The following is a 21,933-nucleotide window of genomic DNA, read 5'->3' on the forward strand; positions in this document are numbered from 1 at the left end:
TTAAAAATATTCTCCAACTGCCTCTCCAAGTAGACAGCCTTGTTGGATGGTTGAAATTCCTTAAAGGTCGTGAACAGCAAAGTCATCAATCAGTGTGTTAACTGATCCATTTGTAACTTGCAGAGAGTGTTCAAATGAAACTACAAATGGAACACTCTCTGAGTTAAATTAACACTAAAGAATGTACTGTGAGGGAGTGTCTCTTTCAGGCTACGTGTTGGTACAATACAAAAATTGCAGTTAACAACAGTTAACAACTTACCTGTAACTCTATCTATATATCTATATCTATTATCAGTGCGCCAGCAACATGCGCCAGCAACATGCAGGTGTTGTGTTTTGTCTCACAACTAATGATTTACAGTATTACTGTCTCTGACTGAAGTTGGATTATGTTTCAACATACAATATGAACCAGTAAGACTCCCTAATCGGGAGATAAGCGACCGTTTGGTCGCTTATCTCCACAAATAGGCCAAAAGTTTGTTTTACCAATTATTACACTCTATGTGAACATTTACATCAACAAATCCCAAGTACTATGCAGAACGACCCATTTCAAGTTTTTAATGTACAACAATATTTAGAAAATAGGTCTACAAGCTGACAGTCCTCGTCCCTTATATTCCCATAGGTTATATGGAGATCTCAGTGTTTGTCAGTCCTTGTTCATTTATGCCCATATATGGACATCTCTATATCTACTGTAACAGTCCTTGTCCCTTTATGCCCATATATGGAGATCTCTTAACTGTAAGTCCTTGTCCCTTTTATGCCCATATATGGATATTCCTGATGTCATCAGTATATGAACATATATGGGCTTTCTGATATGCCCATATATGGAGATCTCTTAACTGTAAGCCCTTGTCCCTTTTATGCCCATATATGGATATCCCTGATGTCATCCGTATATGCCCATATATGGGCTTTCTAATATGCCCATATATGGAGATCTCTGTATCTCCATATATGGGTATAAAAGGATACTTCAGGTCTGACATCAGGTTTGTTTATATTGGGTTGCTAGGTTTGACATCACAAACTCTATGGGACATCTGACCTAGAAATCTATATTTGGGCATAGATGACTCATCGTGACCTCATCACACGTCGACCGCACGTGTGACGTGCGGTCGACCGCACGTGTGACCGACGGACGGCCGGTGGAGGTTTTCATACTAAACTGCGACCTTACGGTCGCAATAATGGAACAATGCCAATCTAAGATGATGCTGCCCAGCTGTGGTGTGGCATTGCATTACATCCTGTGTATTGATAAACAGTCTTCTGCTAAAGATGTAATAAGCTAAATGGGCAATCCAATCTACATACATTCAGTCGCCCTGTCCACAACACAGTCCATGCCGTATTCACGTTACCAGCCTCCAGGGGTGTCGCACTGTTGCCTCAAATTCTGGGCCTGGGTACAAGGATTCACTGTGGGCCCCCGTGAATGTTCTTCATAGAGGGAGGGGTTTAACCCATTTAGACTGGGAACGCATTATTTTGTGCTTTAACTCGGTGCCGCGCTGTGAGCTTGTATATCTGCTATTTTTGAAAAATCATAAAAATGTGTGCAAGTCTTGACCTGATTCTATAAATGTCTTCTAAGTTCGTTTTTCTTTTTTTTCTGAAAAACCTGTGTTTCTATGTCGGTGGTGCTCAAACTTTTTCATGTGAAGGACCCCCAAAATGATATGTATCTGGCCACGGACCCCCATCTCAAAATATTTACTTCCAGGGACCCCTCAGAAGCAAAATTTTAGTTACAAATGTTCGCTTAAAAAATACATATATTCAAAGATTTGTACACATTTTCACGACTTTTAAAAAATAGCAGATAAACAACCTTGTATATCTGCTATTTTTAAATAGCTAAAGTATGAAATAATTTAAATAGCTAAAGTATGAAATAATTAAGGCCCCACCACCTTGGGCCTTAGTAACTCAGTCCCACTTTTCCCCCCATTGTGACGCCCCTGCCAGCCTCAGAGGGTTTCAGAGCTACTGTATGATGATTGATGACAATGTGGCTAGTCTGCTGACGACGCTGCATTTTAAATTCACACTCACGGCCACCCTAGTTATAATTATTACAAGAGAGAAAATGAAAGGGTCAAACAATACAATGGCAACCGTAGGCAATAATGTTCACCACAAAGGAACTGCAGAAGAAAAAATCTTCTCCCCTTATTTTTCAGAGCTAAGTTCTAACAGCTGTCCTACCGCTTGTCAATTTTTGCATCACTCTAGTCCAAGGGTAGGCAACCTTAGGCACAGGTGCCAACTTTGGCACAGGGGAAGGTGATCACTGGCACACTGGCAGAATGGTGAGAGAGAGAGGACTTTTATTTTAAAAGCAAATCATTTTGTAAATGTGGTCAGTTAAATGAAGTCACCTAAACAAATTACATCCTGCACATAACTCTACATTCATTAAAACTCAGAACTCTGACTGGGGAGGGAGTCGGGAAGATACATGGATTATAGTCTAATGATCGTTCTAACAATGTCCTGCCATTCAAAATGATGGGGTGTCATTAGAATTCATGTTGACATGGCACACTGACTATCTAGAAAACAAAAACATTTTCAAAAAGGATGCTGACCCCTGCTCTAGTCAAAGACAAAGCTGAAATCTCGGAAACTACAGCCAAAGTTCCAGTAATGGTAATGTCACAACATCCGCTCATGTGTTTGGTATAAAGTCCCTCTTGCAACATACTGATATTGCATTGCAATATAAAAAAGGGTTACTTCCACAAAGTTTGGGAGTAAGTATTTGTGTGCTGTGGACAACCAAGCAGTAACTGAAGATATTCTGGAATTTTATTCTGGGAAAAATCTGTCAAATCTTTTTGAAGGCAGGCACTGTCAACATCATCCTCCAAATGATGATACCGGTAAGTCACCAACACTGCACAGACTTAACGGCTTTCAACTTGGGAGTCCTGTTCCAATGCTACAGCTCTATTTTCACTATGCGAAGTTCGCATATAGTGAAAATAGACTATAAGTAGAGCTGTATCAACAGAGTTAAGACCAGAGATCGATTCTACGAATGCACAAATTTTCAAAGATGTTCAAAAATAGCAGTTGTACAAGCTCGCGGCATGACGTGACGTGGCGCGTTGTGAGCTTGTTGCCTATTTTTTTATAGCCAACGCAGAAGATGCTTTCCCTGTGTTAATGGGTTATTGCCTACTTTAAATACAATATTTTTATTTGAAAATCAAAGTTGTGAACTTGTAGATCAGCAATTTTCACTATTTGTACCCCAAGAAACCACTGTGCGATGGCGTACACAGTAGGGCTTAAAGGAGTAGTTCACCCCCGAAATTACTTTTTTTACTATTGATTACTCACAGCATGGAGACTTTAGTTCAATAATATTTCCTTTTTTTTTGTATTTGTCGCATACATAAGACAACCATTTAATTATAGTACATTTACCCTCAATTACTACTCCTTTTAATCCTCAATCAGCTAGAGATGTGCCGATTGATCGGTGAGTGATCGCGATCGGACGATAATGCCTCTATCGGCTTTGATCTACAAGCTAGATCAGCTATTTTCACAATATTTATCTGTGGACTGAATGTAACCTCAGCTTCAACTCCTACAAGTTGAATTGGATACTAAAGGACCTCAGCCTGCAATCTCCTAATGTTTATACTTAATTTACAATGTCAATGTTTTGTAAGAACAATCATTAAATATACAAATTGCTGCTACAGTAACACAATGAATAGAAGAATTTATGGATTTGGCGCTGTGATCGGGAATATCGGTATCGGCAGATACTGATTCCAGTTGATCGGTGATCGGTATCCCAAAAATCACAATCGGGGCATCTCTACAATCAGCACAAAACAACTACTGCACACAACATACTCTTGTTTCCCTTTACTTTTCTCCAAGCTCATCGTTCTACTGTCTGTGGCTGTGCTGCTCCCCGTGCCAGTTTACCAGTCCCCTCTGCCCACAGACTGCCATGACGTGTACCAAGCAGGCTCTGGCCAGGACGGGGTATACACCATCTACCCTGCTGGGCCCACCTCCCCTGTCCAGGTCTACTGTGACATGGGCCCATGCCAGGACAATGCTGCTGAGAAATGGACGGTGAGCAGCTTGTGTAAAGTCACTATGTTTACATTTACACTTTTACTGCCAGATGTTTTATTTATTTATTGGGTCTGGCGCCAGCAAAAAGCGGCTTACCTTTGCGACGTTATAGTAGATAGATAGACATTTTTTTTTTTTTTTTTTTTTGGATTGTGCAACATGCACTTTGGCAGACCAGGCAGCAGAGGGCGGCGTCATGCAAGAATTAATGTGAATTTGGCCGTTATGTGTTCCCATCCATTGAGACCAGTCTCTGGCCACAGAGCCACAGGGCCAGAGAAATCAACACGGAAGAGAATTGGTCTCCGTTGATGTTAACGCATAAGGGATTTTTAAGACCATCACTGCGGGCGATGTGATTACAGTACACGGCGGCGCGACCCCTCATCAGCTTACGGACATCAACAAGGTAAACGAACGAACGGCCGTATTGGCGCGACGCGACACAGAGAAATGGGGCGAACGGGAACGTCCGTAGCAGTAAAACAGTTAGAGGGATTTTCTTTTAACTTTACAGGAGTATTTTCAATTTTCAGTACTTTTACGTATTCTACTCCACTACATCTCAGTGGCAAATATTACGCTTTTACTCCACTACAGTTATTTGAAAAGTTTATTTACGAGTTACTTAGTAGATTTAGATTATTATTACAACCCATAAATTGTGTCTCATGAATACGAGTTCAGCATGACAGAGATGTCCCGTAAGTCCCGTGCATCTCACGTCAGAGCTCTAAAAAGGATATTGAGTGTAATAATTGCTGAAAACGTTGAAAGTCATTTGTGCACTGCCGTCCCGGTCTAACACATCTGCTTCCTCTTCTTCCCTCAAGGTCATCCAGAGGAGGAAAGACGGCTCAGTGAACTTCTACAGGAAATGGGATGAGTACAAACGCGGTTTTGGCAGCGCTGCAGGAGAGTACTGGCTGGGTAAGAAGGAACTTGCTTGGTTAGAGCTGTGGTTCTCAGGCTTCTTTCCATGTCAAGGACCCCCACATTAACACGTATTAGTCCATGGACTCCCATTCGAAAAGATTTTGTGCCAGGGAACCAATACAAAAATGTTCAAATTCTTAAAAATTAAAATAGCCAATGTGCGGTATACTAGCTGGCCTGATTATCAGAATGAAGCTGCGTGGAGCTTCTGGCTAGTACATAGGGTTAAAGTGGGTAAGCAGATTTTAATGCTATATTAACAAATTCTGCTGAGTGGAAACCCCCTCAAGGGCCTGGACCCCACTTTGAGAACCACTGGCTTAGAGGCCTAAACTATTAGTAGTAACTGCCATTGTTAATGAAATTTACACACATTGGGCTATGATCCTCACTCAGGCCTGGAGACCATGCATCTAATGACCCAGTCCAAGGTCTATGAACTGAGGGTTGACATGGAGGACTTTGAAGGTGAGCAGGTCTTTGCCCACTACTCCTCGTTTGCTGTTGGTCCAGAGAGTGATGGCTACAAGCTGCAGATGGGGAACTTCACCAAGGGAGCAGCAGGTGGGAGGATTTTTCAACCTTTGACTAAAGCCTGATTAAATTTATACACACACCAGTGTCATGCACCAAACATAGCAGGTCTAAAAGATATATAGCTCTATAGAGTTTTGGGTGCTTAATGATAGCTATAGAGCACTGTTTCCCAAACAGTGGGTCGCGACAAATGTGCTGGACCAATTTTGTATAGGTCGTAAGGAAATATTCAGTTTCCTACATACAACAAAAACTATTATTATTTCAAAGTTAAAACAAAATAAAGTCACAACTTTTCATCAATTAAAAACAATTCCAACATTTTTCAAAAAATGTAATAATTTCCACGGATATAATTAAATTAAATTAAAACCTATAAGGAGTAGTGAAAATAGTAGATCCACAAGCTCGCTTGTAGACCTGGTATTTTCACTAGTTTGGGTCCCGGTGTGTTCTGTCTCCCCACCTCTCCAGCTCTTTAGTAAACAGAAAATACATGTTCAGGTTGGGATACCAACTTTATCCAATCAGGAGGAGAGAGAACACATACAGGATACAGGAAAAACAAGTGAAATTGGAATTGATGAGTCAAAGAAATGAGCAGACAAAGTTTACTGGAACACCATAAACATTGATGCAGATAAATGGGCACTAGTACACTGATTGGATGAAATTGGCCACCCATATGAATGTTTATTTTCTGATTATTGGAGCTGGAGAGAGAGACGCCTTTACTGAACAGCAACGATTGGCCACCTTTTAACCCATTTAGAACAGGTACACATTAAACTATTGAAAAATAGCAAGATATACAAGCTCACAGCGCGGGTGCCGAGTGCCGCGCTGCGAGCTATTTTTAAAAAATCGTGAAAATTAGAATTTTGACACGATTCTATAAGTGTCTTTTGAATCCTTCTAAGGTTTTTTGAAAAACCTATGTTTCTATGTCAGCAATCTGGCCAGCCATCATCAAAGAAAAGGTCCTTTTCACTCAACTGGAGTTCAGTTAGTCTGTTCTTGAGAGACTACTATGTCAGTGGTTCTCATACTTTTTCATGTGAAGGACCCCCAAAATGATATTTATTTGGCCACGGACCCCCATCTCAAAATATTTAGTTCCAGGGACCCCCCAGAAACAAAATTTGAGTTACAAACGTTCGCGTTGAAAATACATACAGTATATTCAAAGATTTGCACACATTTTCACGACCTTTTCAAAAATAGCAGATCTACAAGCTTGCAGCCGCGCTGTGAGCTTGTATATCTGCTATTTTTCACTGGTTAAAGCATTCAATAATTCTAGGCCTAAATGGGTTAATTAAAAAAAAGTTTAAATTGAAAGCAGGGATCTATCCTTGGACCATTCTAAATTTTCCCTCTACCGTACACCGTACACACAATCTCTTTGTCAAAAATAGCCCATCTACAAGCTCACAAGCTCACAAGCTCACAATCAGATCAGCCAACACAGGGATGCTGACAGAACCCTCGCTAAAAAACCCAGGACAAAAATCCACTCGTCCTAGACAGTTTGCCCTCCTGGCCCACAAACTGTGGAATAAACTCCCTGTCACACTTAGAACAACATAATCACTCCCTGGCTTCCACCGTGGACTGAAGACACACCTCTTCAGACTTCACCTAGACCCATAGCACTACTGTAACACTCCCCTTCCCTCAGTGACCACCAATGACCATACATGAAGCTAGATAGGATTTTTTTATTTTATTTTATAGGGTTACAAAAAGAAGAAAATCACTAATTAGGTGCATGGTCTACCTTTGTTATTGTTTTTCTAGATTGATATTCCTATGCATTTGTTATATTGCTATATTGTTGTTAATGTACTGACATTTTATCTTGCTTATTATAGTGATGTGTATTACCTGCTTATTGTCGCTTGGGATTAAAAGTGTCTGCTAAATGCCTAAACTGTAAACAACGTGATGCATCGCAGATCTGCAATATTTACTGAATGTTCACATGATATTATGTTAGCCTATTAAGACATTCCCAGAATAGTAGAATTAGTAGTTTTTACTGTGGGTGTAATCTGTGTGTTCTAATTCTAATGTTATGCTTTCAGGAGACTCTCTGACAGCTCATAGTGGATGCAAATTCTCAACCTTAGACAAAGAGCAGGATCTACATGCAACTCTAAATTGTGCCAGGAGTTTCTATGGAGCATTCTGGTACGCAGCATGCCACTATGCTAATCCCAATGGGGTCTATGGCTGGGGTTCCTCACCCACAGGAATAGCAACTTATGTACATTGGAAAACATTTAAAGGTCATGGATATTCTCTGAAAACCATAATTATGAAGATCAGACCAGTCGCTGTTTAGAATTGTAATTATACTGTACGTTCAAATGATACATCTATATCAGGGGTCTTCAACAGGGGGTCCGGGACCCCTAGGGGGTCCTCAGAGTTACTACAGGGAGTCCTCCAAATCTTTGTGCGATAGAAACTTTTTTTTCTCCTTTTTTATATTAACAACATGAACCTTAGTGTCCATATTCTGAGAAATTTAGCCAAAAATAGCAGATCTACAAGCTCACAATGCCTCGTGCTGCGAGGCGTTGTGAGCTTGTAGATCCTTGGCCTGAAAACGCTGAAGACCCCTGCTCTATATAATACTCCACAATATCTTTACATAGTATGACACAACTAGTAAGACACCTCAGGGCGACAAGCGACAAGGTCACGCCATGTCTTGGCCATCTGGCCACAGTGGCCAGTGTTGTATAGGCCGATCGGACCAGTTACCCATATATGGAGACCCTTGGTACCCATATTTGGAGATCCATACATGAAGATATACCGGTACTGTGAGAGCCCAAACATGCTTACTCAGTTATTCATTATGTGAAAGTCCTATGACATCTATGACATCTGACATCATACATACAAGCCCTTTTATGCTCATATATGGAGATCCCTGTCTGTTGAACCAGCCACAGAGATATGGGCTGTCTTGGCCACCTGTCTTGGCCATATATGGATTCTGTTAGTGTGGTTTGTGGCCGATGTGGCCTCCATATGGGCATTCCCATATGAAGTCCTGTTAGATATGGGCTTAATATTGATGACATCAGGGAACTCCATATAGAGCATCGCAGTGAGGTGTCGGAAGCAAGCTGGCCATTCATATTTACCATAGGGTTTTTCATTATCAGCCACAAAGTCGTAGCAATTCAATGTACACTTACCACTAGGCTGGTGGTTGTAAAATGGTTCCATATGCTCCTGTAGAACCCCCGAGTATGTATGCAAACACTCTAGTTTTAGTAAAAACACGTTTTAATCAAGATCGCACGGAGAAGAACTGCATTTCCCATACTGCTAAACATGTACATCCCGTAAAAACAACGTCTGTGATTGGTCTAGCTTCTTCTTCTTTCACATATCTTGCGGTTACCGCGGAAGTAGCTTACTGACCCCTGTCTGCCCGGCAGATTATTGCACTTCAGCAGAACTCCGTGAGCGAATACTTTCTTTTACAAATATGATGCACTGTGTTAAAGATGACGATAAGAGAGTCCACAGAGATGACAATCACTACATTTCAGGCCATATGCTGGCCTGGATAACTAAACTGAGCGTGATTTAAGGGCTATATTTCAGGAAACAAGACTGTCATTTGCAATGCATTCTGGCCTGGGAGTGTAGTTTCCGCAATTTTAAAAATAATGATGTACACAGTCTTGTACCCTGCCATTTTTTTCAGCTTTCGAATTAATCTTTGCATTCAAAACATTTTGAATATTGTCATGATTCCTCTCCAGCCGAGGTGGCTTTGTCCAAGGCTTAAAAACTTTTAAATAAATACTTTATGAAATGTCTATGCAAGAAATGAATGGAGAAAACGCTTCCGACACCAGAGTGAGGACGGGGTGGGGCTTCAACTGCGATGCTCTATAAGGGCATAAAAGGGATTCTGCTCCCCTGACATCAGTGATGTCAGAGCGTGATGTCAGAATGCCCTAATTAAAAAGTAGTGTAAATAGCCGATCTTTAAGCTCACAACACATGCTTGTAGATCAGCGACGTTATCCATTTTAAACTCTGAGAAATGTCAATTTGCAGGCAGGAACATTATGCTCATATTCCTGTGAAATTAGCCGTGGTTCTGTGACTTCTGTCAGTGGTTTCTAGTTGAGTTTGAAGTCGCCCAAAAAGGACTCCCCCCATTCACCCCCCAAATGGTTCACTATAAGTTAATTAATTGTTCAAGTGTTGATTATGTCTTGTGTTTATAATTGGATATTATTGTATGTCTTTAAATGTCTCAATAAATTGAATACACAGCACCACAATGTGTTATCCTGAGTTAGACTGAGTTAAATGTTCACGATTTTTCAAAAATAGCAGATCTACAAGCTTGTATAGTTAAAGCACAAAATAATCCTTGTACCCAGGGCGCAGAATTTGGTGCAACACCCCTGCACATGCGTCACTTTTCCACTCATTCATACAGTGAATCACACACACACACACACACACACACACACACACACACACACACACACACACACACACACACACACACACACACACACACACACACACACACACACACACACACACACACACACACACACACACACACACAGACCCTCTTCTAGATGGACAGACTCCTGCAGAGCCACACCATAAAATAAAACACTCCACCCCAAAACAGGGGTGGAGTGTCTTGCTTTCACACTTATGCTCAAAATACTTCAAAGCATTAGATAGTAAACATGTTCACACACACACACACACACACACACACACACACACACACACACACACACACACACACACACACACACACACACACACACACACACACACACACACACACACACACACACACACACACACACACACACACACACACACACACCACATTTTAACAGTCTATCCACAATATTTTTATGGAGGAGAGAGAGCTCTGGAGCACAAGGAGATAAAGAGGTTGCCATGGCAACTGAGCCTCTTGGATGTGTGCGGCGGTGTGCCCTGTGTGTGCCCTGAATTATGGAGCTGTGGGATCCCCCCACCCTGACAAGCACTTGTCTTATACTAGGAGTTGTGGCATTAGGCTACAATTAGTTTGACTCGGTTCCACAGATAAATATTGTGAAAATAGCTCATCTGAGCTGAGCGTTGTGCCTTGTAGATCAGCTATTTTCCAGGTTTGTAGATCAGCTATTTTCATTTGGCCAGTGCTTGACCAGGTTGTAGATCGGCTATTTTCAAACCCTTTGCCTCTTATATCATTTGACAATTTGGCCAGTGTTTGACCAGTGCTTTTTTTCCCTTTTTGGTATTAAAAGTCCTTAAATTGTCACTTCAGTCACCAGGGGACCCCCTCCAAAAGTCCAAATCCTGGATGTCCCGTCCCACACACACGCACACAAGCACACGCACACACTTCTTTCACTGACCAGGTTGACCACAAGCTTAGTGCTGGTACTATATCAGCCCCTAGTGGTATGTCAATGATACTACAGGGTATCTGTCAAAAGACACAAGCCTCTGTGCATAAGAAAACAATCCCCTTTAAGGGGCGACAAATAACTATAAAACTACGTACACTCCCCTTTAAGTGGTCTTTGAGAGGAAGCAGAACGCTTGCAGTCATATTATATTATGTTATGTTAAATGACTAACCTATGGGTAAATAGGTCAGAAGAAGTCTGTCAGCTTATTTCTTTTAAGAGAAAATGCAAGCTTCCACTTTAAGAAAACCAAGCGTATTTATCAATTCACTGTATGCTGAAACGCCAGGGAATAGGCCGATATACAGTAGAGGCAGCCTCTGGGTGTGTGTGTGTGTGTGTGTGTGTGTGTGTGTGTGTGTGTGTGTGTGTGTGTGTGTGTGTGTGTGTGTGTGTGTGTGAGTGAGTGAGAGAGAGAGAGAGAGAGAGTGTGTGAGAGAGAGAGAGAGAGAGAGCGAGCGTCTTCTGCTTGGCTCCTGAACGCAGCAATGTGATTGGCTGAGTGCTACTGCAGTCTCAGCATCCAGGCAGCAGCAGTGAGAATCGGGACGGAGGGGCTGCAAATATAACCTGCAAACTCCTTCCAGAAAACCTTTTTTCTATTTTTTTGTTTCTTCCTCTTCTTTACAAAAATGTCCTTAAATCCTTCTGCGTTCCACGCTGTTTCCGACAGCCTTACAACAACCTGAGGTCATTTACATTGTGTCTGTCTGTCTGCCTTTCCGGAATGTTTTTAAACCAAGTGCTAGCCTGTTCTTTTTTTCCTCCCTCTCTTTTTTTCTTTTCTTGGGCTTTTCTGGAACACACAGGATGCTTCCCCTGCTGCAGGGGCATCACAAGGGGGGGAAAGTGGGACCGAGTTACTAGGGCCCAATGTCATTATTTTATACTTTAACTATTGATAAATAGCAGATATACAAGCTCATAGCACGGCACCGAGTGCCGCACTGCGACCTTGTAGATCTGCTATTTTTTGAAAACTTGTGAAAATGTGTGCTTTGAATGTATTTTTTAAGCGAACATTTGTAACTCAAATTTTGCTTCTGGGGGGGTCCCTGGAACTAAATATTTTGAGATGTGGGTCCGTGGCCAAATACATATCATTTTGGGGGTCCTTCACATGAAAAAGTTTGAGCACCACTGACATAGAAAGATAGGTTTTTCAAAAAACCTTTAAAGGATTTGAAATATTCAAAGACTTGCACAAATTTTAAAAAATAGCAGATCTACAAGCTTGCATGCAGTGCGGCAGTCGGTGCCGCGCTGTCAGCTTGTATATCTGCTATTTTTCAATAGTTAAAGCACAAAATGTGAGTGAATCCTTGTACCCAGGGCCCAGAATTTGGTGCGACACCCCTGCCTGCTGTGTTCCCTGGGAGAGCCCAGCCCTGCCGTTCACCTCCCCATCTGTCCTGTGCTGTTACCGTACGTGTTGGTCTGTGAACTATTCTGCTAGTACTGGCCTCGGAGTGTCGCTGTGTGTTTGTGTTGACATCTGCTATTATGCTGCACGCGCTGTGTGTGAATTAGCAATTAAAAGTACCCACCCAGTGAAATCCTGAGAGTGTATTTAACCAATTGGACCCCTACGTGTCCACTTGAGTTCCAACTGTACGCTCTCAGAGTTCAATTAAAGTCCGGAATTCAAAATGTACTTGTACATGTAGTACAAAAGTATTTGTATTAAAATGTACACATAATTGTGTGCTTGTAGATCGTCTATTTTAAAATTGCCAAAATATATCGGGCTTACTGTATGTTTTGTAATGAATAACAATTTAAATCTACAACGTAACTAGTAACTAAAATGTTAAAATAATTGTAGTGGAGTAAAAAGTGCAGTTTGAGATCTAGTGGAGCAGAAGTAAAAGTACTGAAAATGTAAAGATTTTGAGGTAAAAATACCTCAGAACTTGAGTACATGTACTTAGTTACTTTACACCACTACTTCTCACTGTCACGGCGGAGCTACTTTTCTGCACAAGCTTTCCCTCTGCGACACGATTGGCTGGCAGGCCGGTAGCGCTCGCCCCCTCATTGGACCATGGAAGCTGATGTTGCTCAGCTGCTGCGGAAGAATTTCATAGTGAGGTGCAGTGCCTACATGCACGGCCTTGTGTGTGTGTGTGTGTGTGTGTGTGTGTGTGTGTGTGTGTGTGTGTGTGTGTGTGTGAGTGTGTGTGTGTGAGTGTGTGTGTGAGACAGAGACAGAGAGAGAGAGAGAGAGAGAGAGAGAGAGAGAGAGAGAGAGAGAGAGAGAGAGAGAGGAAGGGTGCATGGGTACACGCATGTACAGTATGTGTGTGAGTGTGGGGGGGGGGGGGGGGGGGGGGGGGGACTGTCGAGAAAGGGCAGACAGACCGTCTGTTCAGCTGAAAAACCGAGAGATAGTAGCAAACCAGGAAGCTAAACAGACAGAGAGATATAGACAGACAACCCCTAATTATTTTATTAAAATCAGTTACAGCGGGGCACCCGCTGGCATACTGGTCCAGGCAGGGGAGGCCTTAGCTATGTTTCACCAGTTTCAATTGAAACGGGCCTCAGCCACCAGGGGGCCTCCAAGAGCTAGCCAGCAAGCCTTGTTCAACTTGCAACACACTTATAACACTTTATAATAATCATATATCCTTGTTAATATAACACCATTTAGTTCAATGCTATAACATTATGTAGTGATATAATAATAATATATAAATAGCAGCCAGTCGTTGACTATAGGTCAACATCTGTGTGCGATTGTTGCGCGGCTACTGTGGCCTCGTGCGCTGGCTGCGGCGCGGTGGGGCCTCATAAATAGCTCTTGAAACGGGCCTCCAGATTACTAAGGCCGCCCCTGGGTCCAGGCACATACCACATAGGTATTGCCACATAGGCATTGATGTCTGACGGCGGTTCGATTCCCTATCCGGACGGTGCCGCATGTCACTCCCCATCTCTCTCCCCATTTCCTGTCAGTCTACTGTCCTATCTAACCAGTAAGACTCCCTAATCGGGAGATAAGCGACCGTCAGGACACATGTATACACAAATAGACAATTTGTTAGAAAAAAACGGCCTGATGGTGGCGCTAAATGGTACAAATCCATGCAAAATCTTTAGGAGCATGTGTCCAAAAATGTGTTTGAAAAAAAAAACTGCCTGATCCTGATGTTGGCGCTAAATGGGACAGATCCATGTTGATGACATGACTCTAGACAAACTGTGTACCACTTTGTGTGATTTTAAGGAAAAATCTTTAGGAGCAGTGTCTAAAAATGTGTTTAGCAAGAATCGGCCTCATGGTGGCGCTAGAAATCAATTACAGCGTTTAGTTCGATTAACTGTTGAAAATAACTCAAAGCACATTACAGGACAAATGTCATGGTCACATGGTCCTGAAGTGAGTGATGTAAAACAACAATCTCTCAGTCACGTCAGCATGGCTTTCTGTTTCCTCAACTTAGAACAGACTGGAAAACAAAACAACAACAATAGCACGCTTTCTACTGTTGACTCATTACTGTAACGCACTCACAGTGTTTCTCTACAATGACACCCTATATTCATGAGCTTTAAGACTATTATTCCCTCCTGAATTGGGCTGTGATGAGACATCCAAATTAAGGCTTTGACATGGAAACCTCGATCTCTTTAGTGACATTTGACTAATTTTTGGCACGGCAGAGGACATGGAAAGGGAAAACCTGGTTATAATCTCATGGGGGGGGGGGTCATTGGTCAAATTGTCAAATATTGGAGACAGAAATTGTGAAAATAGCAGATCTACATGCTCACAATGCATGTGTAGAGCATGTAGATCTGCTATTTTCACAATAGAACCGTGTTATACAAAATGTAATTCCTCAACACTTACAGTAGTGCACGTCAGGGTGGGGGTCCCCAGTTAAAACATGATTATTTTGGGGGTCACAGCCTCAAAAGGTTGAGAACCTCTGTCCTAGCCTAACAGACCACACTATTATCCACTGTAGAGGGGAGGGGGGGTGAAATGGAAAATGGAAATTATGAACAACGGCCATTAGTTGCACGACTCCAGATGGAGTCTAGGGCCGATTACGGAACGTCTCCATACAGTAGGTCGATATACTGTAGCAGCACTTTGGTGGAGTGTGCAGCAGCCCACCGGCTATACTTCCTCAGTCTCTCACTTGGATGCTGAGGCTCATTAAGAGTCTTGTATTGTGCTTGAATCATCTAATCCCGCCTTTGCCATCACATCAGCACTGCAGCATTGTCTGCAGCTTGAGTTCTCCGGCAAAACCTCCAAGAAAAAACATTCTGGAGACTATGGAACACACCCACAACTACCTCTTTCACTCGCACACATAGATACAGTACATACATATTTAATAAAAGCAGGCACAGCGCACGCACACGCACACACGCACACACACACACACACACACACACACACACACACACACACACACACACACACACACACACACACACAGGTACAGAGTACAGACACACATAAATACAAGAACAACACACCCACACACACACAATCTGTCCCATCGTGACTCCCTGCATAGTTCCGGTTAACTGGACAGCGGGTAATACAGTATATAACACCACTCAGCACTCTCTGTGAATTACCATCACACCACCTACCTACCTGCCTGGACGTGTGTGCATGTGTGTGTGTGTGTGTGTGTGTGTGTGTGTGTGTGTGTGTGTGTGTGTGTGTGTGTGTGTGTGTGTGTGTGTGTGTGTGAGTGCGTGCGTGCGTGCGTGAGTGCGTGCGTGCGTGCGTGCGTGCGTACGTGCGTGCGTGCGTGCGTACGTGCGTGCGTGCGTGGGAGTGTCTCTAATCGAGACAGGGCCCCACCCTGCTGCTAACCTTCAAAACGTCCGCTAGCACTCCGCTAGAAAAACATGCAAACAGCCATAGAAAGACTTTCATGGAACAAATAATGACACAGCAATGTTTCCACTGTTAATAACATCCCATTATATATTATACTACATATACATGTACATATACATATACATATGGTAGCTTTGTTCTAATCTACATTCAGCCTGTATCCTTGTATACCTGAATAATAACTGTAACACCTAAATTGTGAGTTATTTTGTTCCAATGTCAAATATAAACTGTCAAATATTCACCAGAGAGTTGTCATTAAACAATGACTGCTACAGGTGCTCATGGAATAAAGCCAAATAAAATGGCATATCCTCTTTTAATGTGGTACATAGGAGAGATAATTGGCAAACCTTGATCAAAATAAAAAAAAATCGAATTGTGTAGACATAATTTAACTCTTGAGAGCATAAAATGAAACCAAATGGACCCGTAAGGATCCAGTTGGTTTCTCAAGAGTTAAGGGTCCATTTGGTTTTACCAACTCTGCATCATTTAGCTGGGGACCACTGGTTGAAAACCACTGATACCACTGAAAAAAACACATGACAGTTCAGTTACGACGACTGGGAACTTTAATCCACGGGTACTACTTACAAGCACTCCTACTTACAGTTACTACCGTACTCTTTTACTACGTGTAAACGTATTTGTGTTAGTTTGTTAGTTGTTGTAACTTGAGAACAGCTGGGCAGATTTTCATGAATACTGGTGGGTATATATGATCAGTACTGTAGGTTTCCCTGTGAAGACATGATTACGCTTTGGGTTGAACAGCTTGGTGAAATCAGTGTGCACGTGTGTGTGACTGCCTGCCTGGTGTGTGTGTGTGTGTGTGTGTGTGTGTGTGTGTGTGAACTTCGTTTGAATTGTTTCAACTGCTGCGCGGATTGGATATTCGTTAGACCCACCCCCTGCGCTCATTGGAAAGCTGCAATTTTGGGTTGCTAAACTGCCGATTCATTTACTCAGCTCCAGACCAGAGAAACAGTCCACTCTTAGAGTGGGTGGGGTCTATGGGCTGGAACCAGGCTATGACTGCATCATATTTACCTAGTTACCTGCCTGCCGAAATTGCAACAGAGACTGCCACTCAAGTGTCGGACTGTTCCGCCACTGTTAACCCAACAACAGACTTGTCCCTCCCTGGCGGCTGGCGCATGCTCCATTCATTCTCTTGTTAAACAAAAGGAAGCCAATAACAACCTATGCCTATAGCCGCAAGCACATAACATCACTGGTATGTGGCAATAAACCAGGTATCGTTATTTTGGGCATGTCATTATCGGTGATCATTTCTTCAAAAATGTTCAAAGAAATCTAGAAGCTCGCAACGCGATGTAGGCCTATTTGCTGTTCGGCATACAGTATAATGGGGCTAAAGTGGTAAATGCTTGGATTCCATCATATTCAATAGCACTTGGCGGACTGCTGACGCCGTTTCCAGCTCGTAACAAAGAGCAGGGTATTGCCACTGAGAAGTGTGTGACTGTGTGTGTGTGCGTGCGGCTGTGCGTGTGGGCGTGTGCATACATGGGGTGTCCCAGTTCCTAATGTGTTTCTCTCACTGCATAGGAGAGATGAAGACCGCTGCAGGGGAAGCGGAGGCAGAGAGGATGAAAGGCTTAACTAACGGAACCCCCCCCCCCTCCTCTCTCTCTATCTTCTCGTCTCTCTCTCTGCCTGTTCTCTCTATCTTCTCGTCTCTGGGTCTCTCCTCCCGGCTAAAACAAAGCAGCCTCCCTTTCTCTCTCCCTGCTCTTTCCAGTGGTGTAAAGTAACCAAGTAGATTTACTTAAAGGAGTAGTTCACCCCCAAAATGACTTTTTTCTATTGATTGGACGGAGACTGGAGACTTGAGTTCAATAATATGTTTTGTTTTTTGTCACATTCCTAAGACAACAAATTGATTATAGTAAACATACCCTGACGGTTTCCCCATCCAGGGCCATTCATTTGGGTCCCCATCCGGAATAATTTTTTTGTCTTAGGAATGCGACAAATACAAAAATATATACTCCTGAACTACTCCTTTAAGTACTGTACTTATTAATAATAAACTTTGGAAGTAAATCTTGAGTAATAGGCTATATGCATATACGCCATTTTGTTCTACTTCTGGGTGTCTTTCGACTTCCTTCACAGGTGTTACCAATGATACTAATGAAGGGTCTGTTCCATTCTGGTCAAACAGAGTCAGGGTGCTGATATTGGGCATGTTGGCTCACTATGGAAACCCACTGCTACACCAGTGGGTCTCAAAGTGTCCTTGAGTGGGTTCCAAATGTCCCCATACAGGTGTGTAACTGACAGTACAAATGGAGGCAAATGGACCTGCAAGGGTCCATTTGATCCCATTTGTTGGTTCCATTTGTACAGAGTTATGGGGGTCCTTGAAATTAAAGAACCACTGTACAATATATCAAACAGACCCTTCATTAGTATCATCAGTAACACCTGTGAAGGAAGTCGAAAGACACCCGGAAGTAGAACAAAATGGTGTATATGCATAGAGCCTATTCCCACTACATCTCAGATCCAAATATTGTTACTTTTACTCCACTACATTAATTTGAAAACTTTAGATACTAGTTACTTTGCAGATATAAATGATTATATTATAAAACATACATTAATCCACTTTAGCCCTATTTTATACCTAGGCTATTTGAAAATAGCCGATCTACAGGCACACAACGTGTCGTATCGCGACGCGTTGTGAGTTTGTAGATCTGCTATTTTCAAACATTTTGTACTTTTACTTTCGGTACTTTAAGTATATTGTGATGCCAATACTTGTACTTTTACTCAAGTACATTTCTAATTCCCAGACTTTCACTTGTAACAGAGCATTTCTACACTGCAGTATTGATTGATCTGTCTCTGTCTCTGTCTCTGTCTCTCTCTCTGTGTCATCTCTTCTTGCAAGTTGTGTGCAGGATGTAGATGTGGGTGTGGAATCACCCCCAGCAGCATTTCCTCAACAGTCGTGTGCCCTACGCCTTATAACCACTGAAACCGTACTTCATCAACCACAACCCTGAACCCAGGAGTCTATACTTGATCTCCCTCCTTTCTTCCATCAAGTCTCTTCACCGAAAACAGACAGTTCACAAGTTCACAACGCGTTGCAATGTGGTGTAGATCTGCTTTTGTGGCAGAATGTTTACCTATTATGATGCCACCAGAATACTAGTACTGATGCTATAGGGTTCATGTGGTTAACGGTTGAAAAGTTCAGTGGGGCGTGTGCAGACACCACGCTACTTTACTTTTTCTACCTCCTCTCCTCTCTTCTCTTCTCTTCTCTTCTCTTCTCTTCTCTTCTCTTCTCTTCTCTCCACTCCTCTCCTCTTCACCCCTGTCTAGTTCTCTCCACTCTAATGGAACCATGGTTCATAATTCATGAAATGTTCTCTGCTCAGCCAGGTCTTTCCTTGCTATAGACTGCTGCTCCTTGCTGCAGGGTGAACCGTGAGAACATAAGATAAGATAAGATGAGATAAGATAACCCCACCCTGACAAGCACTTAAAGTTGAGGCATTACATTTTGCATAATAAAGTTCTATTGCGAAAATAGCAGATCTACATGCTCACAATGCCTCGCAACGAGGCGTTGTGAGCATGTAGATCGTCTATTTTCACGATCTCTGCCTCTAATATTTGACAGTTTGGCCAATGTTTCATCTGTCATTTTAGAGGTATTAAAAAGTCCTTACATGTTCACTTTAGAAATGTGCATATACCCTCTATACACTTTATGTTGGTTTGTTTACTGTTCAGAGAGAAAACAATGTTGCACATTAAGCTAAACATCTGGGGACCCCCCAAAATAATTTGGGGATCCCCTGGTAGACCACTGTCCTACAGCAACAGCAGTAAGAGTAAAACACAGGAGAGTTCACAGGAACAGTATGGCCACATTGTAGGCCCAATGACAACAAAGAAATCATATTGTGGAAATCTTCGCTGACTATTGCAGTTGCGATATTGAGTTATGAACAGTTATATAACATTTCCCCAGAATGTCCATTGCAGCTTTCACAAATGCATTGAGGTTTGAGGTGGTGGGGGGTGGGGGGAGGGAGACACAAGCTAGTTTTTAGTCTGGTAGGCTCAGTCTGACTAACGTGAACATTTTGTGGGCCAAGTATCTTACACGACAACCGAATTCCTGTTTACGCAGCTTTGTGACGCACCAGTTCCCTCTGTGGAGGATAGCGCAGTCACTTGGCATTAGGAAAAAGCTCACTCAATATTGATTTCAATTGTATTCCTCTAATTGTTCACACCTGCAATTGTACGGATGAACGGGTGAGGAGGACGCTATTCAGATGCTACGAGACACAGACTATAGCTTGAGATGCTAAAAGGTTTGTACTGTCTTTTTGCCTTCCTTCCTGTGCAGGGAAGCACAGTAATGCAATAATTGTGACCGTCAGGTCGCAGTTACTATCAAAACCTCCACCGGCTGTCTGTCAGTCAGTCACGTCACGTCACACTTTTCCCCCTACTCATATCTCCGCCACCGTTGCCCCTATCCATGCCAAACTTTGCACACACACTCCTTGGCTGTGTCACGCAAAGCGGTACACAGTATGTCTAGTCATATCATCAACATACACCCAGGAACCAATGGCACTTACAGGCCTATTTGTGTATACATGTGACCTGACGGTCGCTTATCTCCCGATTAGGGAGTCTTACTGGTATAGTAGCCATGAAGGAGAGAATGTTGGAGAGATTTGAAAAGATCAAAGGGTGAACAGTACAGCAGAGGTACTAGAGGTGTGCAATCTGGGAACCACATCATCAAAGCAAGGGCGACGCCCACTCGGCCTAGCGACTCTGAGGCTGTCTTGAGAGAGAAGAGGTGTGTGACAAGTCACATTGGCATTGCAAGTCTCTTAGACTCAAGTCTCAGGTATTATTCAGTAAGTCATAATACCTTTCCACTAAAAGGCTAAAAGTAGTGGACAGCATGAACAAGAAATGCTGAAAGAACAAGAGAAAAAGAGGGATTCAAAAGAGGATGACTTTGAACAGAGAAGAGATAAGAAGAATTTGAGACATTTTCATTTGAAGCTAATTAAGTCATAATGCTTAATTTAGACTATTTTCGGCGAGGGACACTGTTATACAACACAACACAAATCATCAGGCTTATGTCTCTCACTGACAGATGAAAACAAGGAGACAAATGCTGACAAAAACTGAGAAACGTCACTTTAACAGACAAATATACGAATAATACTTCATTTTAAGTGAGGTTGAGAGACTCTGGAACCCGTCTGACTCTGAACAGAAAAAGAGAGATGTGCCGATTGATCGGTGAGTGATCGCGATCGGCCGATAATGCCTCTATCGGCTTTGATCGGTATCGGCTTTGCCGATCTACAAGCTAGATCAGCTATTTTCACAATATTTATCTGTGTTATCTGTCTCAGTAATCAGTATGCAATCTCCTAAATGTTATACTTAATATACAATACAATGTGAAATGTTTTGTAAGAAGAATTATTAAATATGTAAATGCTGCTACAGTAACACAATAAATAGAAGAATTTATGGATTTCACGCTGTGATCGGTAATATCGGTATCGGCAGATACCGATTCCAGTTGATCGGTGATCGGTATCGGCCCCAAAAATCGCAATCGGAGCATCTCTAAAAGCAAGGAACAGTGACATGAAACAGACACATGTATGGGGGTCTAATATATGGATGGGGGAATAACGGTTCCACCATTATCTTCACACAGACAATGAAGACGATAGGGGAGGGAGAGAGAGAGAGAGATACGGGGGAGGGGTACATTTAAATAAAGGGGGTAAAAGAGGTGGAGGGGATATTGAACGGAGAAAAACAGGAGGGGGGGGGGGGGGTGAAAAGAGGACTGGAGGGGGTTATTGCTTGAAAAATGAGTCTTGGCTTAAATAAGTGTCAGGGGATTATCATGGTGGGATG

General features: G+C 42.5%; 2 protein-coding genes across 2 annotated transcripts in view; one reads left to right on the forward strand and one right to left on the reverse strand.

Moving 5' to 3' along the window:
- LOC308303786 (uncharacterized protein) overlaps positions 1–21,933 on the reverse strand; it is a gene marked incomplete at its 5' end in the record, with an annotated part of 150,924 nt that overhangs the window by 120,122 nt on the left and 8,869 nt on the right. The window lies entirely within an intron of this gene.
- LOC308303787 (microfibril-associated glycoprotein 4-like) lies at positions 2,755–9,917 on the forward strand. The gene is made up of 5 exons (XM_080748281.1): positions 2,755–2,906; positions 3,925–4,125; positions 4,962–5,058; positions 5,461–5,628; positions 7,689–9,917. Exons 1-5 carry the CDS (start codon positions 2,895–2,897, stop codon positions 7,946–7,948), a joined length of 738 nt encoding a protein of 245 aa, XP_080604407.1. The 5' UTR covers positions 2,755–2,894; the 3' UTR covers positions 7,949–9,917.

This window comes from Nannobrachium achirus, assembly GCF_963921795.1.
Source record: "Nannobrachium achirus genome assembly, chromosome: 18".
Taxonomy (NCBI): Eukaryota; Metazoa; Chordata; class Actinopteri; order Myctophiformes; family Myctophidae; genus Nannobrachium; species Nannobrachium achirus.